General features: G+C 48.8%; 1 protein-coding gene across 1 annotated transcript in view; it reads left to right on the forward strand.

The window, feature by feature from the left end:
• Nucleotides 1-18956, forward strand: part of LOC129382865 (uncharacterized) — a 65038-nt gene extending 46082 nt beyond the window's left edge. The window contains exons 11-15 of the mRNA XM_055067089.2: nt 3845-3907; nt 6594-6783; nt 10259-10426; nt 13678-13815; nt 18653-18956. Of these exons, the coding sequence (XP_054923064.2) occupies nt 3845-3907; nt 6594-6783; nt 10259-10426; nt 13678-13815; nt 18653-18820 (727 nt within the window). The 3' untranslated portion in view covers nt 18821-18956. The remainder of the gene's footprint in view (nt 1-3844; nt 3908-6593; nt 6784-10258; nt 10427-13677; nt 13816-18652) is intronic.
• The last annotated feature ends 5174 nt before the right edge of the window (nt 18957-24130 follow it).

Genomic DNA, 24130 nt, shown 5'->3' on the forward strand with positions numbered 1-24130 from the left:
GGAGCTTACTCGACCACTGACTACCACAATTCCAGTGTTTAAACCTCCGTGTCTACGTGCCCGGAGGCTGCGGTAATGATATTGGAGGGCGGAATTTTTTTTTTTTTTTTTTTCATCACGAGAGGCAATGGTGACCCGACACCGCGAATTTTGCGGCTCCTTAGAATTGGGCGAAAGCACTCCGTCCGCGCCTCGAAACGCCCACTCGCGGGAAGCAAACGTTTTCTTGCACGTCCATGTTATTCGTTTCCCGCCTCGTCAGCTAGGTTGAACAGGGTGATATTTACTCGACGCAGTTTTAATTATCTGTATACGCAAAATTGCCGTGGTGCACGTGCAACGCAGTGGAGCGTCCTTTTCATGCCTGCTAAATCATCTCAACAAAAGGTGTGCACGAAAAGCCGAGGCGCGGAAGCACTTGCGAGAGCCCGATCCACTCAACTGACCTCAAACAAGTCACGTTAACCAAGTGTCTCTGCTGCACCAAAACATATGGAAAAAGTGACGTGGCGAAGTTCTGTGTAGTCTTAACGGACATCTGCGATAAAGAACTTTGGACTGTGTGTAGGCTCACCGTTACACGCTTTCACTCGCTCATACAGTATACGGCGCCCGGCGACAGTTACATCGCCCTTGGATTTAATACGGATCCTCTCGGCGAGGACGACGGCACAATATGCACATGAAGTGTCCATATAGTTGCTATCGCAATAAAGAAAGTTGGCTGCAGCTTAACTCAGCTAACCCTGGATATACAAAGCGAATGCTTGGTTTAGCCTGGTTCAGTCTTGATTTCACTTGGTTAACCTTTCAATTAGCTGTAATTATTATACTTAAGTATACAATGATCGTTAAGCCAGGTATGACGGCTGTGCCAAGCTTGGTGGCTAGACATGACTGTGATTAGGCATGGGTAGACATGCATCGTTTGACGGTGCGACGCCTGTTGTGCCACAAGGAAAGCGCAAGTGTTAGACATGCAAAGTGACTCCGCGAGCATGCTCAGCGTTGAAGCACAAACGGACAGGGCGCGAACGTGGTCGCTACATTAATCTCGATGGTGCGACGGCTGTTGCATTCCGGACCCTCTCCAGTGAAGCAGTTCGCCGGGCAATATACGCGGGGTGGTCAGATGCCGCTTGGCGACGACGGCTCAAAGCCAACCCCGCTCTCGCGCAACGCTCAGAGAAGACGGCCCGCCCTCGCCCTCATCAGTGGTCAAGATCGCACTGACTAGGCGAGCGCGGCGCTACTTTTAGTCACGTGGTCAGGCGACGACCCAGATGCGGAGAGCGCATGCGCATCCGGCGTTGCCACAGCTACGGTGCAGCTGCTGTCAAATGAAGGTCACATTGACGGCTACGGCGAAACTGGGCTCGACGACGTTAGTAAAGCTTTTGCTTTAAAAAGAATCGCAGTTCCACCGGAAACGCGAAGCACCGATTAATAGATTAGTAAATTAGTAGATAGCTGTACGAAGTAAGGATAGTAGATTTATCGGCCGTATAAACTTGTAAGCGATCGCTTACTAACTAAATTAACAATGATAGAATGCGTAAGCGTGACTCAACGAGGACGTACAAAGGAACAGACACACGGAGAAAGCGCTGTCTTCGTGTGTCTGCTTCTTTCTACGTCCTTGTTCAGTCGCGATGACACATTCTATCATGGATTAAAACCAACTCGCCCGTCAACGTGTTTTAACTAAATTAAGCAGCACGGTGTCACGCGCGCACAGGTAAACATGAACACATCTCGCTCGATGAGCGCGGAAACTCGTTGTCAAAATGCTGGACTGAGAAATCGCGGCCACAGCAGCAGTTGAACTTACCTTCACGAATCTCTCACTTCAGCGCGTACGAAATGTCGAAACCACAGCGCATACGAAGCTACCAGCACCACACGCACTCTGCAAACATCGATGGTCGCTTTGAAAATGACACCCGCGCGAGCGCTCACTATAGCCACGTCGGAGCCCGCTTTAAAGACACACGAGCGCCGGCAACGCATCCCTGCGGCGTCCGCCAAAGGCGTCTACTACGGCGTCCGCGATTCGCGTGGCCAACGCTGTAATAGACGCCGCGGTCGTCTCCTCTCTGTACAGAGCGCTGGGCGGGGAGGACATCGAGGCACCGTAGCAGCCGCCGGAGAAAAAATTGGAGGCTTATCAAAGTTAAGCCCAGTGGATGCGAAGCATGTTAAGCATGTGCGCCGCTTGGCTAGGTGTTCTTCGCGTTCTTCATCGGTTTCCGTAGCACGCTGCAGCCTTCGTTTTGCATTCCTATTATTGACGTCCTCAGCGTTTGGAGGCATGTTGACCGCATACACGCCCGGCGCAAAGACGCTGGCGCGGTTGCGGGCACAGAAACTGACGCGACGGCGGGCGCGCGCCGCTTCATCCCTTGCGTGACGTCACAAATCACGTGATGCAGCGATGGTGGCGCCGCCGACGGCGCGAACCGAAGCGTGGAGGCCTCCGCCGGGCGACGTCCGACGGCGCGATATGAGGCCCCATCTGCAGCCGGTGGGACGTCATCACGTGACGTCACATCATGTGATCTCACTTCAGGGTCAATGGTGGCCACCGCCGGGAGGCGACCGACGGCGCGATATGAGGCCCCATCTGCAGCCGGTGTGACGTCATCACGTGACGTCATGTCACGTGACCCCACTTCAGGGTCAATGGTGGCCACCGCCGGGCGTCGCGCGTAGGCCCGAAACCTACGTTAATATGCTTCGCCTAAAACGCCCCTCCTCCCTCGCTTCCTCCCCCTGCCTCGCGCGCCGCAGGAGAGGGCACGCATCCGGGTCGCGTTCCTGGTTCGCCAACGCGATATTGAACCGCGTTCGCCGGCTCACGCTCACACGCTTTCACTCACACAGAACCTCACGGCGACGGCGATGACAGAAATCCGCCTGGAGTGTCCATATAATTTCTATCGCAATAAAAAGGTGCGGCCTGCCCCGACAGGCAAGTTACAGTGGGAGCGACCGCTACAGCTTTAGTTGCATTCTCGGCCGCTTGGTTGACAACAGGCCCAGACAACAGACAGGGTCCCAGACAACAGGCCCCGACGGGTGGCGCCGTGGCTGATGACAGCGTTTTCGATGATATGGTCGCCGTAATTCTTCCATAGAAAAAAAACTGTGGTCAAAGAGAAGTAACCTTAGTGCAACTTGGCAGGACACTGGCCTCGCAGCACGTGAATCAGGGTGTACAGTTTATTTAAGAAATCAATCCAAGGAATGTATCGCGTTCATCCCGTTGCGCAATCGTCAAAAACGCGCGAAATGCATGCCGCAAAGCATTATTGTTATCGTAGTGTGCGCAGCGCAAAACGCCAATAAAGTAAGACAAGGTAAAGTAAATTACAATTACAGGGCAGCAGCTGATGTCAAGGTATTATGTCTACGTTTACAGACCCTCTCTTAAATGTAAAGCCATATTCCCAGCCTATACACTTCGCTACAGTTTGTGCGTAAAACATAAATTTCATGTATCTCCTGGAATACGTATTCAAATGAAAGGGAAGGTTCACCTCTGTCACGTTACACGTTCCTTTACTCTTTTAGTTGTTCGTCGGTACTATTGCTACTATTGCGGACGATATCGCTTGGAGTAGCTAGAGCCGAAACTTCTAGTCACAAAGCGATGTGTTAGTACAACGCTCGTGCGATCTGGCCATATGTAGTTTTCTCAGATATCATCTTGCGCTCATGCTCATAAAGATAGCATGACTCGCGAGCTGCTGTGAAGCGCGAGCTCTGCGGCGTGCCTATTGTTATTCTTGCTTCAAGATTGCGGTGAAATATCTGGCACGCCTCTGTAAACCCTCTGTTGCAGGTACTACGAGTTGTTCCCGCTTCTCTGCCTGGCCCTGTGGGTTATGTTCAACATTTCTCTCAGGTACGCAGCAAACGCACCGTGTGCTGAATGCGACAGACTGAAATATCTCCACCATTTTCGCTAAATGTTGTGTTTCGTAGCACAACAAAGAACGAGTGTGTGAGAACGCGACAAAAGCATGACGATGCGCGGACTCGGCATTTTTTCTTTCCCGTTAGAGCATGTCGTTTATGCGCAAATATTCATCCATCGACGATGGCACGTCATCTTCAGAACGAAGCCAGCTTATTGCTCTCCTGCAGAGGTTCAGCGCTTCTTTCGACAGCCATGCTTCCGGTTTGGGCCGCACAGAGAGTTTCTAAATAAATACCCTAGAGGGAAATGTGGCGCTAGTGTCTACGGGGGTTCTCATGAGCGTTGCCTCAACCTAGATGGGAATGATGGGAAGTACAGGCCTCGGATTGACTTCAATCTTTAGAATAGTGGCGTTTGCTTGCGGCGCAGTAAACAAAGCTATACTCAAATATTATCGCGTAAAATCTAATTTTATTTCTGCAGTATGTTATATAATGTACAACACGCTACATAAACTTTGCATGACTTTGAGATGGAAGCATGGTTTACTTTGGTTTGTCACCAGGACACACCAGGGTATGCATACTTGTGCGATACTGTTCTCGATTTAACGCCAAAGAAAAATTATTTATTTATTTTTTGCAAAAGCAATAACAACCGTGCATGTACTTTATAAGAATACTCATCAAGTATTTCTGGAAATAAAAATGTTGTATTGTGAGAAAGTGTTGCGCCCTTGAGCGGAATGCTACAAGTGTCGTCTGCTACGACGCCTGCTCGCTGCAAACGCGAGACTTTTCTCGCAGACGACAGGCACTTGCGAACTCTCTCACTCTTTCGAAAGGCTGCGTCGGCTGTCACGATTTTTATTAGTCATATCGTAAGAAGCCAACACACACACGTACATACATATATATACATATACATACATACATACATACATACATACATACATACATACATACATACATACATACATACATACATACATACATACATACATACATACATACATACATACATACATACATACATACATACATACATACATACATACATACATACGATCACTCCAATGCTATTCACAGCGTGTTTACAGGAGGTATTCAGAGACCTGGATTGAGAAGAATTGGGGATAAAAGTCAATGGAGAATACCTTAGTAACTTGCAATTCGCTGATGATATTGCCTTCCTTAGTAACTCAGGGGACCAATTGCAATGCATGCTCACTGACCTGGACAGGCAAAGCAGAACGGTGGGTCTAAAAATTTATCTGCTGTAAATTAAAGCAATCTTTAACAGACTCGGAAGAGAGCAGCAGTTTACGATAGGTAGCGAGGCACTGGAACTGGTAATGGAATACATCTTCTTAGGACAGGTGGTGACCGCAGATCCGGATCATGAGACTGAAATAATCAGAAGAATAAGAATGGGCTGGGGCGCGTTTGGCAGGCACTCTCAGATCATGAACGGCAGGTTGCCATTATCCCTCAAGAGAAAAGTGTATAACAGGTGTGTCTTACCAGTACTCACGTACGGGGCAGAAACCTGGAGGCTTACGAAAAGGGTTCTACTTAAATTGAGGACGATGCAACGAGCTATGGAAAGAAGAATGATAGGTGTAACGTTGAGGGATAAGAAAAGAGCAAATTGGGTGAGGGAACAAACGCGAGTTAATGACATCTTAGTTGAAATTAAGAAAAAGAAATGGGGCATGGGCAAGACATGTAATGAGGAGGGAAGATAACCGATGGTCATTAAGGTTTACGGACTGGATTCCAAGGGAAGAGAAGCGTAGCAGGGGGCGGCAGAAAGTTAGGGGGGCGGATGAGATTAAGAAGTTAGCAGGGACGACATGGCCACAATTAGTACATGACCAGGGTGGTTGGAGAAGTATGGGAGAGGCCTTTGCCCTGCAGTGGGCGTAACCAGGCTGATGATATATATATATATATATATATATATATATGATATGATATATATATATATATGATATGATATATATATCATATGATATGATATATATATCATATCATATATATATATATATGATATGATATATATATATATATATATATATATATATATATATATATATATATATATATATATATATATATATATATATATATATATGAGCTGCATCTATTTTATTTGCAGGTGGAATAAGCATGTGTGCGCGCAGAAACGCAGGTTTTACAGCGAAGCTGTATACCTCTACTGTCCAAGGAAATTTTCTTGTCGTTGCCGTGGCAAGCAAAAAACTCCACTACATGGGCCGATCCCAGAGATAGTGCGATACCGGCCCGACCCGCGACGGAGGTGAAGCAGGCGTTAAGCACTCTCCATGCGTTGGTCGATCCCGAAGATAGTGTGATGCCGGGCCGATCCGCGATGGAGGTGCAGTTCGCTATTATGGGGCCCACATACACAGCTTCGGTGTTCATCCTTCTTCACAGAGCGGAAGGGCACTGAGTTTTTGTATTGGGTTGAAGGTATAGGCCCAGACTATAGAGTTTCATCTCTCTTGTGCGCGTGGAAAAAGTCCTAAAGAAGGGAACGAACGGCCTGGCATGTAAAGATGACTGTTCAGTGAATGACTGCGTTGCATTCACTGGAAAAAGTTAGGTTGCTCTCCTAGGTGTGCTTATACCCTGCTCGCAATATGCAGGACGTCGGAGGAGAAGCTGGTGACCGACTACGGGGTGCTGGTGCCGCTGCTAGGTTGGATGTCGGTGTTCGCGCAGCCGAGGGCGCTGGGCAGACGAGTCGCACCGCCCGTGGAGCGTGTCGTGCGCACACTGCCCTGGGGCGCCCTGCTGCTTGTCGGATGCCAGCTGGCCGCGCACGCAGCCTGGCCGGTGAGGGACGGTGCACCGATGAGTCAGCATATTTGTTTCTTTTTTTTCCTGTTCTTTACTCAAGGATTATCCTGCATTGCCCTAGGCGATCCAGCAGCGAGTTTACAACATGGATATAAACAGGCCAACATGTTCAAAGGCGAAATGCGAAAACACCCCTGTACTTAGATTTCGTTGCACGTTAAAGAACCCCAGGTGGTCCAGATTTCTGGAGTCCCCCACTACTGCGTGTTTCGTTATCAGAAAGTGGTTTTGGCACGTAAAACGCCATAATCTAATTTAATTTTTTTAACACGTTCGCATCACACCCGTACTTTAGGCAGTTTGTTCCAATGTGCGATGGTGATCGGAAAAAGGGAGTCGGAGAACAGGTGCATCCTGGGCCGGTATGGTATTTTTGGAACATGATCATTTCGTTTCGAAATGTAAGATGGTTCTTTTATATATATTCCTTTAATAATTACAGCTTAATTCTTGACTATCTGGAAAAACAGGCTTAACTTTAATTTGCTTCGTCCCAGAGACGGTGATTCACAATTGGAATTTTGCTTTGTCACGCTTATGCTCTCCGTTCCATAACGGCTCACGGCACACCTATATCGTTGGCCAGATCTTGTGTGCGCTCAATAACTGTTGAGACATCACAGAAAACATGTTGAATCAACATTCGCTCAAGTTTATGTGAAGGAAAAAGCAACATTCATGCTTATTAGGGTTCAATCTATCATTCAGGCTTTAGTTTTCTTTTGCAATCTTATTGTTCATCTTATGTTCCCGCGTCGAGTGCACCATTGTCTCAAAGTGAACGTCCCTCTTTGTTCTCTTATACTGTGAAAGCACTTTTCCTTTTTTAGATAATTTTAAGATGGTAGGTCCTCACCCAAGGCTTTTTACGCTTTTTATGTCGGGAGAAGAATGTACGTTCGGTTGTGCATGTATGTAAGTTCATCCACTTTGCATTTGAAGGTTAGCCCCAGAATACTGGTAAGCCGTTCTCCTCAGCTAGCCGTTAAAAAACTGGCAGGTAGTCAACAACCTTCTCGGTTATGCTTTGATAGTTTCCCCTATTTAGAAGAGCACTCTTCTTTTCTCATCACATATCGATAGTTGAAATTTTGTTTTACCTGTAGCAACTACAGATGAGTGGTTCTTGGTATGATTGTGGTAGAGCTTACTAAGTGAGGTGAACTAGAAAAGAGCGAATCTAAAATATTTCCTCGTGTTGGCTCGTCCACGTATTGTAATAGGCCAAATCTGTCTACAACCGTTCAGAGCGCATCTCTTAGGCGCCTTTTCCTGCGGCGAGCGTCGGCGTAACCGAGCGAACGAGCACAGCGAAGGAAGCAAGAGCGAACGCAGAGCGCAGCGAGGACGATAGACAGCGATAGCGAAGAGAGCGCGAGGAGGAAAACGTCGAAGGAGGGGACAGCGGAACCATGAGGCGGAGATCGGAAGAGGAGGGTATGGCGAAAGCGTGAGAAGCGTGTTACGGGGCAAACTGGGCTCTGCGGCGACGATGGCTACGAAATGGCGCCAAAGTAGCGCGCCGTCGTCTGTTCACCGATGACGCTACCGATACCGTACATGGAAACAATGCTCTGCAGGAGCGTAGATTTGTCTGCGGCGGCTGCTGTGAATCGCGCCCTCGCGTCACCCACGCACTGCCTCTCGTGATCTTCCGATTAGCGAGGCAGTCGCGCCACACTTCGCTCCGTTTGCAACGTGCCACAGGAGACAGATTGTCCACGCCATCCAATATATCTCTAAATGAAAATACGTATAGAGCTGGGCTCAAATTTCGCATTAGCGACAATCGTAATCGTCGGTGAAATTTTCTCAATCTCGTATCTGCGGTACTACGAGTGCCAATGTCATGACATTTATCACACCGGCACAGGCTTGGCTGATTGAAATCCCCACCTAGTAAGATGGCTTCGCCAGAAGCTTCAGAAAAAGCTTCATACAGATCCCGTAACACGCCCGAATGTGAGTTCGGCGTCGGTAAACCGCTCCAACGAACGTGGAGTTATTAGTTGACATGAAATAATTTAGCCCTACAATAGTGCCGTGATCCATAACCAGTCCACAAAATCGTAGCGTTGAATGACAAAGCAGAATAACGCCTGCGCCAAGGCGGCACCGATCCTTGCGGTAGACTGCATAGTCTCGCGTAAATACTTAACAATCAGTAATTAATGGGTTGAGCCAGCACTCGGTGCCCAATACGATATCTTCTTTCAGAGATTCAATTAGACCGATAACTTCATCCACTTTATTCACTATGCTCCTCCAGTTAGCTAATAGGACAACTAGATCCTTGTCTTCCTGTCTTGCAGATTTATCTGTGGGACATGGCTTCGAGAGTGGGACAACCTCTTCTTTTTCCGTATCACAACGAAAAGTCCCCCCCCCCCTCCCGTTTATGGGCAGCCTATTAAAGCTTACCCTTACTTTATTATTTTCTTCCCCCTTCTCAACTTTAGTGTATCCCCATACTTGTTTTCTGACAGCGCGCATTTCGGCTGATTAGCCTTGGTCGACAGTGGAGGAACATCTTTGACTTGGTGTTCAATAGGATCATTTGTTTAATCTTGAATGATGAAAAATTTGCAATAAGTGACTGTTTTACCTTGTGCTTGTAACTTCCCACGCGGTGTGTCCTTTCACTCTATTCCAGTTCAATACCCCGATTAGTTTTACAAAAATATCTTTAAAGAGATGCTCTGATTTGTTCTCTGTTTCAAACTTGGCAATGCCCTCAACACCGTAGAAGACGACATTTTGTCTACGGCTTCGGTTTTCTAGGTCAGCTGCTTTCCTCTCCAACTTTTTTTTTTTACTTTAGCTAAGAGGTATTTCGGTATATTGAGCCGTTTGAACCCGACAGGGCGTCCATGTTGGAGTATGTTAATAGGGGCTTGTTGTTCTGGCACGCTCTGGCCACCACAATTAAATATGACGGTCATATACAAATAATCGACCACAGACTACGTCATAAACGCAAAATCCGACCATTTCGATCGCTATACGCGAGCCTAATTATGTATGCAGAAAATAAACAGCTTGAAAGGAACACTGGACGAAAAAGGAATCAGGTGTCATCGCCCTAGCTCTCGGATTTCTTTTGCCAACCGTCCCCTTTGAGATATGTCTGTTTTTTTGTGATGTTAACCATCTAACTCGTCCACGATATGGGTGAGGAAGAGAGCCCTTCGACAAGGTAATCATTTCAAATTAGGCTCGTTCTACATTAACCGAATTCAGGCTATGTCTCCACATTCTCCAATTTTTTCAGCAAAAATCTATGACCTTCCAGGCGCTGTCGACTAAGTTTCCTAGCTGCCGTTGTCAGCCTTCCTATCACTCCAATAGACCGCCGTTTATCTGTCTACAGGCTTCACCTGACCCGCACAAATCCGCTCATCCGCACAAATGCATACCCTGGCCTGATCCGCCTGGTGATAAACCCCCGCAGAGCTTCGCCCCAGCTGCCAGCAAGGCGTCTGTCCGGCTGGCCGACTCCCTCGGCGGCCAGAGGCCCGTCGTGATCCAGCTGGCGCTCACCAGTGTCTCCTGCCTGCTCACGGAGTTCCTGGGCGCGCACCAAACCGTGGCTCTGCTGCTGCCCGCCGCGGCCATTCTAGTGAGTGTACAGCACGCCACTTGTACGCCGTCGTATATATACACGAGATATTACTGCGTCACGTGTTGAAGAACATAAAAATACCCTGTGGTCACAACCGCGCTTCGACTCGGCGCTCGAACCTCCTCGAAACGAACAGCGAGTGTAGAGCAGGTGCGCCTCTTGACCGAAGTGACTGTGCTTCACTAATATTTCTCGGTGACAGCAATAAACGCCTATATTTACGCACCTACTGAAAGGCACTGGTTTGAGGTGTATTCATCGCGCCAAAGGTTTTCGTCCGTAGACGACTGCTTCTGCATTGTGCTAAGGCAGGACGCTTCACGCCTCCTGCGTCTTCTCAACTCAGCAGAAGCAGCCATACAATTTACTACAGAATACGAGTGTGAAAACAGCCTCCCCTTCCTTGACATCCTCGTGCGGCGAAGTGGAAAGAGACTCTCATTTGCCGTGCATAGGAATTCGACTCATACCGGCCGGTACTTAAACTTCAATTCATGTCACCCGGATTGCCACAAGCAATCCGTCGTCTAATCTCTCGTGACGCGGGCCACACACATCTGCTCAAGTGACGACGAAATGCAGAACGAACTGAAGACAATTCGTCACGAGTTATCCAGGAACAGGTAGCCCAAGAAGTTTATTAACAAAATGGAAGCTCGTGTCCTCCATCGGAAGCCGTCTCAAGGCAAGTCCTTCACGAAGTGCGCTCGCGTCCCATATGTGCCTGGCGTCAGCGAAGCTCTTAGCCGCGTATTCTCAAGATACGATCTTAGAATAGCACACATGCCATCCAACAAGCTGAGAAATCAGCTTCTTAACGTAAAGTATCGGCTTGAAAGCAAGAATTACCCCGGTGTCATCTACGAGGTACCATGCGCAGACTGCAGCTGCAGTTACATCGGCGAAACCGGCAAATGCACGAGAAGATTAAAAGAGCACCAAAGGGACGTCTCCAGCAAGAAAAAAGTCTTGAACGCCCTTGCCGAACACGCCGATAATCGCAGTCACCGCACCGATTGGGAAAACGCTGCTGTAATAGCTAAGGAAAAGAATCTGATGACGCGACTCTTGTTATAATCTTTACTATTCAAACTACGGACAACAGTATCAACAGGACTGATGGAAATCTGCCTGCCAACCACACCCGTTCTCTACGTCAAATTTTGGCATAAAAACGACTTGTGGCTCTTGCCCGCTTTTAGTGTGATCAAGGAACCCGTACGGGTCCCGAAACGTCTCTGTGTTATTTTCACCTTGACTTGGTCAGTGACCGCAATTTCTTCATCAATATTACAATATATACCACAATAACGGCATACAATAACACGATTATATACACGTATTTAATACACCGCACCAATAAAATTAATTAAAAAGCAACATATTGCGCAATCTCCCACTTGAAACCACGACACCTCTATTGAAAGTTTTTTTTTTCAGGTATGTTTAATAGCATTGGTGCATTGCGAGTTACTTCAAAAAAGAAAGAAAAATACAGGTTCTAGGGCACGTCACCAATCACCTCTGGTGCTCCTTTGTCTGGCGAGTGCCAGAACGTTCTACAAAGTTGGACACGGTCTTTCAAACTTCAGCAGTTTTTCTTTCCGCAAAATAAAGCTGATGCAAAAGGCAGTATTTCGCGCAGGGGTGCTTACGCCGCGCCTCACTAACGATTACGGAACGCCTACATTCCCAACTTATGTTACTAGTGAAAGTCTTTGGTTTAATTTTGCGATCCTGCTCACTCCCTATTCGTAGTGGGCCGTTTGTTTTGCAGAGGCGTAAGAAAGTAGCCTACCACCCCTCGACCCCCTCCACACGCACACACAGTAGTGGCACCCGGGACTCCCCTGCACCGCTAGAGCCCGTCACACTCGCAGATGGCTGGGGCTCCTGTGCTTGCCTCGATCCCCTGTCCTTGAGATCGCTCTGGAGACGGAGAGGTCTGGACGTGGCCATGAGGGTTGTATATCCTTCTGTCTGGCTGTCCGAATCTCTTCACGCTATTTCTGCACCGTACGTGTGGAATGCGGAGGGGCCGTAATCGAATAAGTCCGAAATTTTGGCAACATATTGCACTCTTCTAGGCCTTTATAATTTCCGATGAGCACCAGCTCGAGTTTGATCAATTATGCGTACAACGACACGGTGAGCTCTCTCAAACCCGACCACTCCCGTTCGGATCGACAGACGTGCTGCCGAGCCACGCCTCCCTGAACGCCGCGCACGAGGCTAAATTTAACTCCGATTGCGTCACGCGTGGCGTGACGACGGCGCCATCTATACACGCGACACATGAATGAGAGAGTAATGGCTTCTGTCGTCCACATAACGGTACCAAAGTATACAGGGTGCGTTGGTAGTACGGCTGCAAAAATGTTAGCGGCAATAGTATAAGTTTTCGTTACATTTGGTTTTAGCAATCGATCACCTTTGACCGATTATAAGCCGACAAAACGCTTACTCCGAACTGTTGCGCTCATCCTGTCATTGCAATAGACGTTACAGCGGAGGTAACCATTGTATTTCATATGCTCAAGCACATGACCAAGATGCGTGCTTCAAAGACGCAAGAACAAGAGGAACGGTTTATCTGATATCAGAAAGGGATCGAGGGGCTCATCAGAAATGTGAATTAGACTAACAGCTGATTCGCTTTCTACCAACTCTTCATGGGTAGAGATAAAAACAAAACCATTCAAGAGGTGTAAAGTGCGTTCTGGCATCGAATACTTGCCTGTGAAAGAACAACATGTTATATTGTGGATAACATTATAGAGCCAGAGGGCGAGGACAAAAGGCAGATGCCACGACACGCGCGATATGACAACTAGCATGTTAGCACTGCCTCTGTCGACCTGCTCAATAAAGAGGCGGCCCTTTGGAAGGACCAGTGTATGACATTCTTTATCAGGATCGGCGCGATGGCGCATGGTGCATGAATGTACGAATTTCTTCCCCAGAACAAACAGTTGAGGTTAGCGAATTGTGTTTTCTACGTTTCTCTTCTGTCCTTGTCTACTGGCGCTAAAATGTCCTCCAAGTTCGGATACCAACACGTCCATCACACAGCAGTGTTCTGATTGTGCATTCTCTACAATAACAGTGGTTAACCTTCACACCGGGGCCTTCATTCTGTAACAATAATTGTGCGTTTCGTTATACTCCTGAATAAACCTCCTCTACCTCGTTCTGTGTGGTGTCGAGTCCTTGCGAAAAAAAAAGTTGCGCGCGCTCCGCCGCCGCAGGCGCAGCAGCGCAAGTGCTCGTGGCCCTACCTGGCGGTGCCGCTGACTGCCGCCTCGTCCATCGGGGTCATCCTGCCGACGGCGTCCGTCACCATGGCCGTCGTGCACGACCTGGCCAACCTGAAACCTGACGTCACGGTACGGACGCGCTCGTCCCGCTGCCTTCTCGGTCTTTGCCACGTGTCTTTGAGCGCTGTTGCAAAATAAAGCTTGCTTTCGATGCTTCAGCTTCGGGCGAAGCGGCCAACCTTTTAAGGCGTAAGCATTCTTAGGCGACCACCCAGGAACTCTGTCCGTCGGTCTGTCGGTCCGTCCGTCCGTGACACGGAACACCGTGCGTTCCATAAAAGAAAATAAATTCGAAGAAGAAACGCTGGCAGTGGTGAGCTTCCAACCTACGGCTCCACGCCCCGAAGCGGGTGTCTTACCCACTGGGCGAAGCACCCACGCTTGCAGAAGGCGAATATATCTGAACAGATAAGCATTCATAGAGTTGATAAGGATTATAAGGAGTGATGAGGGGTTATATGGGTCTGATTGCGGTTGATAATGGTTTGACGCGGATAGACAAGGTGCTAAAGGGCTTATAATGGTCAGATCAATTCGGATAACGAACGATTGTGGTTGATAAGAGTCGCATGCAGACCGATAAGGTTGAGAACGATCGATAAGGCTTGATAAAAGTCCGATCGATCGATTGCAGTGACGTTGATAACGACCGATAATGGTTGAAAGGGGCCGGATCGAGTCCGATAAGGTTGACAGCGACTGATAAAGGTTGTTAAGGAGCGGATCTAATAAGGATGATAACTACCGATAACGGTTGATTTGGGTTTATGCTGGTCGGATCGAAAGCCAAAGCATGTAACAATGCCAATAAAGCCTATCATTTAATGAACGGACTATTACTTCGTCAGCCGCGGTAAACAACATACGTCGCGTCGTATGGGTTGGAAATCAGCAAGTGGCACAAGGCTTAGTGATACTTATAGACAACTCCCTCAAGAGAAAAGTGTATAACAGCTGTGTCTTACCAGTATTCACGTACGAGGCAGAAACCTGGAACCTTGCGAAAAGTGTTCTACTTCAATTGAGGACGACGCAACGAGCTACGGAAAGAAGAATGATAGGTGTAACGTTAAGGGATAAGAAAAGAGCAAATTGGGTGAAGGAACAAACGCGAGTTAATGACATCTTAGTTGAAATCAAGAAAAAGAAATGGGCATGGGCAGGACATGTAATGAGGAGGGAAGATAACCGATGGTCATTAAGGGTTACGTACTGGATTCCTAGGGAAGGGAAGCGTAGCAGGGGGCGGCAGAAATTTAGGTGGGCGGATGAGATTAAGAAGTTTGCAGGGACGACATGGCCACAATTAGTACATGACCGGGGTAGTTTGGGAAGTGTGGGAGAGGCTTCAGCCCTGAAGCGGGCGTAGCCAGGCTGATGATGGTGACGATTATAATGATGATGATGATAGACAACTGCAGCGGAGTTTCTGAATCGTTTTTGGCAAGGCCCTTCGCGCTATTTCCTCCCTGCTTTACTTCAGCTCTCCGCCGGACGGTCTCGGCGTGCGTAACTCACTAAATTGCAGGCAGCCAGCAATATGAGGTGCCTGCTTTTTTTGTCGAGCACTAAACAAAGGAACCCGCCGCGGCGGTTTAGCGGCTATGGCCTTGCGCTGCTAAGCACGGGGTGCCGGACTCGATTCCCGACGCACTTCGATCGAGGCGAAATGCAAGAACACTAGTGCTGCTTAGATTTAAGTGGCCGTTAGGTGACCGTTGGTGCGAAATTAATCAGGAGTCGCCCACTTCAGCGCGCCTTATAACCAGATTGTGGTTTTGGTACGTAAAAATTCCAGAATTTGTTTGCAATTTTAAGCAAATAATACGCAATCGTCACGTTCGAGCAGTCCCAAAGCGGCGCGTAAACGTTTGTAACACGGCGCGCGAAAGGTTGCGTAGCATATAGGGAATAGGGACGCAGTCTGGGAACACGTGCACGCGCCGGCGCTTGAACACTGCGGACTGAAAACGAACGGATCGCCTCAGTGTTTCGACAGAAGCGATTCGCACACCCTTATGCTATGCTGAACGGCACATTCGCTCGTGATCGCACGCGACAAAATACAATAGTGGACTTCTCCGGCAGGCCGCGGCAATGCGGCAAGGCGCACTGAATTTCATCGGTCCTACACAGCATGGGCCACTTGGTGCGTGCTTAAAAAAAGAAGACAGTGAACAAAGGAAAGAACACGACGAGAGAAAGCGTCGTCTATATTCTTGTTTTTTTTTTTTGCCTTCTATTTTGTTACGCATGTCTTGTCCATGTGCCTTGTTCGAAGGGTATCCGTAATTAATTTGTTAGTATATTTAACGAAGCTTTCTTTGCCTACCACTCCGTGTTTTCACCTGGAGTCCGTAGGTCGGTCGCTGGTCGGTGTCTTGCCGAGTAAAGTCCTCCTCACTCTTTAAAAGACTATAAAGAAGCGCGGCCGCCAGCGGTATTCGAACATCCGTCCTCCAGCACAGCCGCCCGTTTCTATATATGGCCAATTCGGCAAACAATTGCACGCATATTTCGCTCGTGCCAGCACCCACCAACTGTTTGAGATGATCACAGCGGGTTCAACATGACGATAGTTTCCAGGCTATATGGCCCGTACCCACAACGGGGTATCCAGCATGAAGCGGCCGGAACACTTGGAATAAATAAGGAATGAAGAAACACGGCGTCATTAAGAGTTGACACACTGTGTAGCACGATAGCGCATGCGCATGCGCTATAGTTTCCTTTTTGCCAATGACGCAGGGCGAATTTGTAGCATTTCATTAACCGCTTCACATAAACGGTAACACGTGCGTTCAATCTGCATAATCTTCAGGTATTTTCTTGGTCTTGTGCTCGACATTCTCGGCCTTAATGTTATCCCTTTGATGGAGCTATGTGAGGAGCTTTATGGAAATTTTCAATATCGCTTATGGCGGATGGCGGAATTGTCGTTCTCGAGCTGGATTATTCGTAGAGGCAGACATCACTGGCACGAGAAATGGAAGCACATATTCAACCAAGTTACAAACTTTACCTAGCTTCCTAATTGATTTACGCCACATATTACAATTTACGAATTATATCCGGTTAGCTTGCAAGGCGTATTCATTTGAAATTAATTTCAAAGATGACACCAGTTTTCAGATATTATTTCCCAAAGTGGAACGAGAAAAACGTAAGCGCGAGCCAACGTTTCGACATGGACTTGAAAAATACAAGTAAGTTCACTTGTCGAAACGCTGGCTCTCGCTTTTACCTTGTTCTCGTTTTGCTCATCGTCTTGAATTTCCATCTCCCGTTTTCCCAGTGTTTTCCCTGTATTTCCCAAAGTGTGAGACGCAATACGTGGTCGTTACAGTTACTTTTGTGCTTCAATGCATAAAAGAGCGCTTTGTTAAAAAATCTGAAACGATTCTTTCGTACCACTGCTGCTAGATACAGGTGTAAGAGCCAAGGCGTCGTAACGAGCGGAGTAGTAAGCATGACACTTTATTCAAGTTTAAGGAAATATACAAAAAATTGAGCTATTCCACTCTGTAAAGGTGGATGACCAGCGAAGCTGTAGCACATCACACGGGGTTAGACAAGGGTAAATGTATTTATTTTCATCATTTGCTAATGACAGTGGCGACAGCTTTGTGATTACTGCGGTATACACTGATTGGTTCGGTTACAACCTTAGACAGAACTGTGGTCAAAGTTAAATCTATACACAACCGTTGTTGAGTAGTTGAGAGACTTGGATTGGTCTGGCACACCAAACCAAACATTTCTACCACAAACTGAGCGAACCATTTCTTGTTTGGTTTTGAAATGTCCACATTGAAGTCTGCAACGATGATCAAAGGGGAAGTGTCATCACGGCTAACCCATGCAAAGTTCCTGGGCATGAACTTCTCGATATCGCTCGAGTGGAGATCTATACACGAGTGTATATCACAATTCCGTCTTTCGTTTGTGCGACACAGACAACCATCGCCACAGTCGCTGGCTTTCTCATCTTGCGAGTAAAGAGGAGAAATGTGCATACATATTTTGTAGCCATTAACTTTACGGAGCTACGAGCCATTGCTTATAAGCCATTAATTATATGATGACAGTTTTCGACATGCTGTTCTCTATGTTGTATGCGTGATGAGAAAGAATCTAAGCACTGTTCGTTTCACTTTGCTGAGTGCTTGTAGCCTCTGCCTTACAGGGCTATAAGCCATTGCATTTTTTCCTTGCTGACGTGGGTACGAGTGCTTACGGGGAGTATGACCCCTTGATGATGGTTTTTGTTGACGCAGACGAAAAATACATGGAACGGCAGCCAAATACAGCTTTGCTGTAAAAGCAAGTGGAACAATAGTGCATTTTTGCCGCAAGTTTGATGGCGCATATCTCCAAACAGGTGCCATTCTGGAAATTCATTTCAAGTGGATACGCCTTGCAAGCTCCCCGGCCACAATCGTAAATTGCAAAATGTGCCGTAACGTAACTAATCGTTAAATTAACAAGTGATTTTTGTTTCGTTAGATGAATGTGTCTTTGTTTCTCGTGCAAGTAATGACCGCTTTTACGAATAATCTAGCTCAAGGACTATAATTATAAGGTAAAACCACCGCATCTCCATTTTTCGTAATAAAATATCAGTTGCGAATTCCATCTTTGTCCCGTCGTGCTCTTTTCGATTGCGTAGCATGTTCACCACTGTTCTTTCATTATATCTTTTTTTTTGGTTCGCAGTTTAGAAGTTTGAGAACCTGCTGCCTTAGCAACGATAAATGTTGCTGTATTGTTGCTGCCGTGGCTTGGACTTTCTCGCGCGTTTTTTGAGTAGGCACAACTAGTCCACCGCAACTCCTTGTTGGCGAAAAATGTGCACACATTTCCTAAGTGATCCTGTTCACATGGCTCAATGCCACACTGGCCGCAGGTACTGCCAGGTATCCTGACGAAGGTGTCGGCCATGCTGGCGCTCGTGCTCGGAGCCAACACGTTGGGCAGCCTGCTGCTCGGCTGGACGATACCGGTCGAGGTGGCCCGCTACGGACTCAACGCCAGTGACCTGCTCGCTGGCGCTGACGACGAGCACGGCGTCTAGATTCGCCCCGCGGAACGCCACGCGCGTCGCTTCTTCACGCAGAGATGACGCGTAGCGATTGATGCAATACAAACTATCCCATATATTGGAAGCACCAAATCTCAAAGGGACAATAAAAGCAAACTAAAAACAAAAAGTAACTAGCTCATTGAATGAATGAATGAACTTTGTTCCAAGTGGGGGAGATGACGCTCTTGCCTACGCTGGAAGGTGGGATGGGTATAAGAGGAGGGGCGTGAGTGAACCCCACCGCCGCGGCCGCCGAAGACGAGTCAACGACCCCGGCGGCGAAGTCTCTCCCCGTCCCACAATAGATACCGCCGGCCACGCAACTCCCCAGCGTGAAGCCCCACAGGGATTGTAGGGTAACCCTGGCCATCGCCGCGGGTGGATAGGCCAACTTCTACAGAGTTCTTGCAGTGCTACGACGGCGGTTATGGGCGTCTTGCAGTCCTGGACAACACCAGAGCATGTGGCGTATAGTTGACCGGTGTCCGTCTTGGCACGTCGAGCCTTTCACGCTCAATGGCTGCAATTGCATGCGTTGCGTCAAGTTGGTACGTAAGAACGCCATTTCTCGAGCGCGTTTTCAATGAGCGCAAAGCCGCTGCGGGCTTTGTGAGCGTGCGCGCATCTCGGGAGGCTTTTCGGTACCGGGTGTTCGTTCGTTGCGATTGTTTCCCGTATCCTCTTGCGTCGCGCGGCAAATGCTCTATCCTGCTCACGATCTGGATCTGTCTGCTGAGGAGGGAGCAGGTAGGGTTCGGACTGCACCAGAAGAGCGAGAATGCATCAACTCGCTCGTCAGCGCATGGGCTGCCTCCTTGCCTTGGTTGCCCGCGTGGCCCCGTACCCAGTCCACCGAAACCCGAGTCCCAGTTTTTTTTCTGCTATTTTACGGAGATACATGACGGAGTATGGAGTCGTGCCTATGCTTGGTAAGCGAGATAGTATTCTCAGCGCGTCCGTATAGTCTGTGTACACATAACTCTCTCGCGAGGGGGTATACGGACGACTCTCGTCGATTAAGCGTGATCTTGATCGCCTGTAGTTCGAGCTCGGCAAGGCTCGTCAACATCTGTACAGATCGAGCATAGTTGTTTCTTGCTTTACGTTTCCATCATGGGTCAGCATTGCCGCGTGTGCTGCCACTCCTGAGGTTTTGTCCCGCGCCATGCAAGTGTGGATAACAATCCGTTCATGCGCACCGCCCTTAGCCTTACTTGTTCTCTCCTGGCTGTGGCCCTCCTTACTGGTGGCTCTGGGCAACAGCTTCGGCTAGCATGCGCACGCGTCTTCCCATGGTGACTTGTGGTTATTTTAATAAACATTTTAGCCACAACCCATGGTGGCGCGCGAGATGGGACGCATTTTGCCTAGGAGCGTTGCTTCTCGTATCGCCGCAATTCTAGCCCTTCTTTTTTCCATCCTCTTCTCACATCATGTCCCTGGTTGCAAGCGTTTATAATTTCAAGTGTTGCAAGGTTGGCATACCTGTGCAGTTCTACGCGGGTATGTTTAGGTAGTGCGGTGAAGACGCGGATGGCCTCCCTGTGCTAACTCTCGAGTTTGGCTTTCTGTCCCTTTGGCAGTTGATAGCAGCGCGTGCCATAACACGCCCTCGATGTTAACGTTGCATTTACTAATGTTCGTGCAAGGTGTGTGCCTGCACCACCACCACAGTGAGATATGCGCTTGATGTGCAGAATGCATGCCGCGCAACGTTGGTCAGAGCTCATTGATCCGTAAAACTTGTTGCCGGGCTAATTGGTTCATGGTGCATAGAAAAAAGATACTGCGCAAAAAAGAAACAGAGAAGACGACAAGGTAGAGACACGAACAAGCAAAGAAATTAAGCTGCAGCATTATCCTGTCTTTTATTTTCTGTGCGTGGCCGCGAGGGCCACCAGTGGAAAGAGTGGCGCTGCAGCCAGTGTGACGCTCATTGATGGATCACATGTGTCGAGCGCATTCGAAGTACGGGAGCGGGCAGAGAACGAAAGCTTTAGCCACGCCAAGAAAGTACTAGCCTTTTTTGCGATTCGCAGCTCACTTGTGGTAAATATATAGACATAGAAAATGCGGTGGGTAAATATATAGACAGAAATGCGGTGGGTAGCAAGCTGCGACCCACCGCATGCTGCTGTAGCATGCCGCTGTCCGTCACCTAGCTGTGGGGGGCCATTGCCCCTCGCTCCGGAAATCCAGTTTACCTCGCCCTGCCTTACCGTAAAGGTCATTGCCCCCTGCTCTTTCTTAGAAGCGAGGCGGCTGCCCGACTCGGGCGCGTCCACAGCCACTCGGCAAACCTGCTTTTCTTTTAAAGCGAAAGCTTTACTGGCCGTGAACTTGCGATTTCGCCGTGGCAGTGCTCCGAGGAGGCAAATGACATCACACCGCGTTCCTCGTCGTTGCGTTCGCCTCCGATCACTTCGCCAGCTTCGTCGCATGCCTGATAACATGTGGGAGGATTGAAAACGAGAGCTCTCGTGCGCAGCAACCACAGTTGACGCGGCAGTGCGGACGGCGACAATTCTGCTAAGCAGGAGCCCTGGAATCGACATCGGAACGAGATGAAGCGGAAACGAATCGCCCAGCAAACAGACGAACAACGCGCCGAACGACTGGCTAAACGCCGCAACATAGCTAGACAACCAGACTAACCTGGACTTGCAATCAAGATTAACCAAAGCTAAACAAGCCATGCCTTAGCTTTCGCTACGTATATCCAGGCATAACCGAGCTAGGCCACTGCTAATTTTTGAATAAAGACAGTTATCTCCGTTCTCAAGCGTTTATTCCTTGACTCCGTTAAACCGAGCTCCCATCAAGTAGTGACCCAGGACATTTACGTTTTTTTTTAACACTAGTCATGGATGACACTGCTCCTACTCCTGCTGAGAGAGACGACGCCACGATGACATATACTGCCATCGCCGCGGAACATTAGCTTCGCAAGTTGTAGCCCAATAATCCCCGAGTTTGGTTGATGCATGTAGAGGTCTGTTTTTAACTCTGGCGCATCACTTGACAGACAGCAAAGTACCTGCACGTCGTCGCCGCGCTATCCTCGCCGATGCCATAGGCATCGTCGACATCGCCGATGGCATAGACGGCTTGCTAGTGGGTAGGCCTTGGGCCACCGCATACGACGACCTGAAACGCACGGTCCTGCAGTGCCTAGAGCCATCGCAACAGAGTAGGTTCCAACAGCTCCCCTTCGAGAAACTCGGAGGCCAACGACCGTCACAACTCCTGCACCGGTTGCGTCAGTTGCTGGGTGACCACTCGGCAAACGAGAGCCAGCTTCCAATTTGGGCGAGCTGTTCTCGCAACGCCTTCCACAGTCCGCACGCATGGTACTAGCTGGTTCCGACGAGATGATTCTCGATTGTCTAGCTGCACTCGTTGACCGCATATGCGAATGCTCTTCTTCGGCAAAGCTACCTATCGCCGCTGCGAGAATCTCGGAGCCAGGAGACCGACTCTCGCGCCTGAAGGAAACAGTTGGCCGCCTTACCAGTGCACTGGAGAAGCTGATGACTGGCAACAACACTCACGACCAACTTCGGCACAGCCATTCGGCTTCAGAGTCTCACAGTGCACCTAGAGACCCGCGACGGCAGTTGTGCTGGCACCACCATCGCTTTCGCGAGCAAGCAAGTCGCTGCACACAGCCAACTTCGTGGACGGGAAACGCACCGGCCAGTCGCTAACGGCGGCATGCGACATCGGCCCTCGAGTAAGCCGGCTATTCTTCGCAGTTGACCACATCACCGGCACCCGCCTCTTCGTCGACACCGGAGCCGAGCTGTCTATCGCTGTCGCCACCGCCGCAGATCGCCAACGCGGCAAGTCCACACCCACGTCCCACGCACTGAACAACACTGCCATCGCGTCGTATATGGGCTCCAGCCAACAACGCTAGACATCGGACTCCGGCGCTTACACAGATGCCTGTTGGTGATCATCGACGTCAGCTTTGCCATACTCTGAGCAGACTTCCTCAGCCATTTCAACTTAGAATAGAGTGTTCGTGATGGGCGCCTAAAGGATAACGTCACATCCCTCGATATACTTGGTCGGCAATCCAACCTCACCTCATCTGACATCCGTACGTTTCGGCCGGTCTCAACGTTCGACAAGATACTTGCCGAGTACGCGCACCTCACGAAGCCCCGAAACGATGCGCTGCTTGTGAGACACAAGGTGGTGCATGCTATCACCCCACCACCGGCCCACCTATCGCCGCGCTGCCAAGGGAGGTTGGAAGTCGCCCGCCGTGGGTTCGAACACATGCTTCAGCTCGGTGGTATTCGTCCTTCATCCAGAAATTGTCTCCATCAGATTCCAGAGACATTGACGACTGGCGGGCTTGCGATGATTACCGAGTTCTGAGTGCCATCGCTACTCCGGATCAATATCCCCTTCTCCACAAACATGACTTTGGCGCCCGTCTCGCAGGAACCAAAATATACAGCAAAATCGACTTGATGAGCGCGTACCACCAAATCCCCGTCGAACCCAGCGACACTCCGAAGACAGCAATCACAATACTCCATTCGGCCTATTTGAGTTTGCTCAAATTTGAGAATGCGGCGCAAACTTTCCAATGGTTCGTGGACGAGGTTACGCGTGGACTGCCGTTCATTTTCGTCTACCTTGACGACATTCTCGTGGCAAGTCGCACAGATGAAGATCACCTTCGCCTTCCATTTGAGCGACTGGATGAACACGGCCTGGTCCCAAAGCCCCAGAAACGCATTTTCGGAGTTGAAACCCTGAATTTTCTCGGCCATCGCATTTCACCTCAAGGCATCAAGCCACTGGAATCACGGATGCGGGCAGTCGAGTGCTTCCCCTCTCCAACCTCCTTCCGAAAGTTGCGCCAGTTTCCGGGGCTCAAATTTTTACAGGCGCTTCATACCGTCTTGTGCGCTAGTTCTTCAGCCGCTTAGAGACCTGCTGCGTCGTCACTAAAAAAAAAAAAAAAACGCATACCATCCACTGGCCCTCGGGGCACGAACACTGCTTCCAGGAACCAAAATACGGTTGGCGACTGCAGTGTTGCTGATTCATATTATTTATAGTGTGTTGCAAAATTAAAAAAAAATGGCCAAGTGCTAAACGTAACAACCATATCTTTCACTGGAAATCACAAATTAGTTCTACTGGTGCGTTCCAACACTGGTCCCAACACGAAAACTGCCATCGTTGCAGTTTTTTGCAAGCTCATTCGAGACATACTTAACGTTTGTATATCATGTACCACGCCTTGGATTCAATGAACAGATTACACACTGTTGAACG

This window comes from Dermacentor andersoni, chromosome 3 (assembly GCF_023375885.2).
Source record: "Dermacentor andersoni chromosome 3, qqDerAnde1_hic_scaffold, whole genome shotgun sequence".
Taxonomy (NCBI): domain Eukaryota; kingdom Metazoa; phylum Arthropoda; class Arachnida; order Ixodida; family Ixodidae; genus Dermacentor; species Dermacentor andersoni.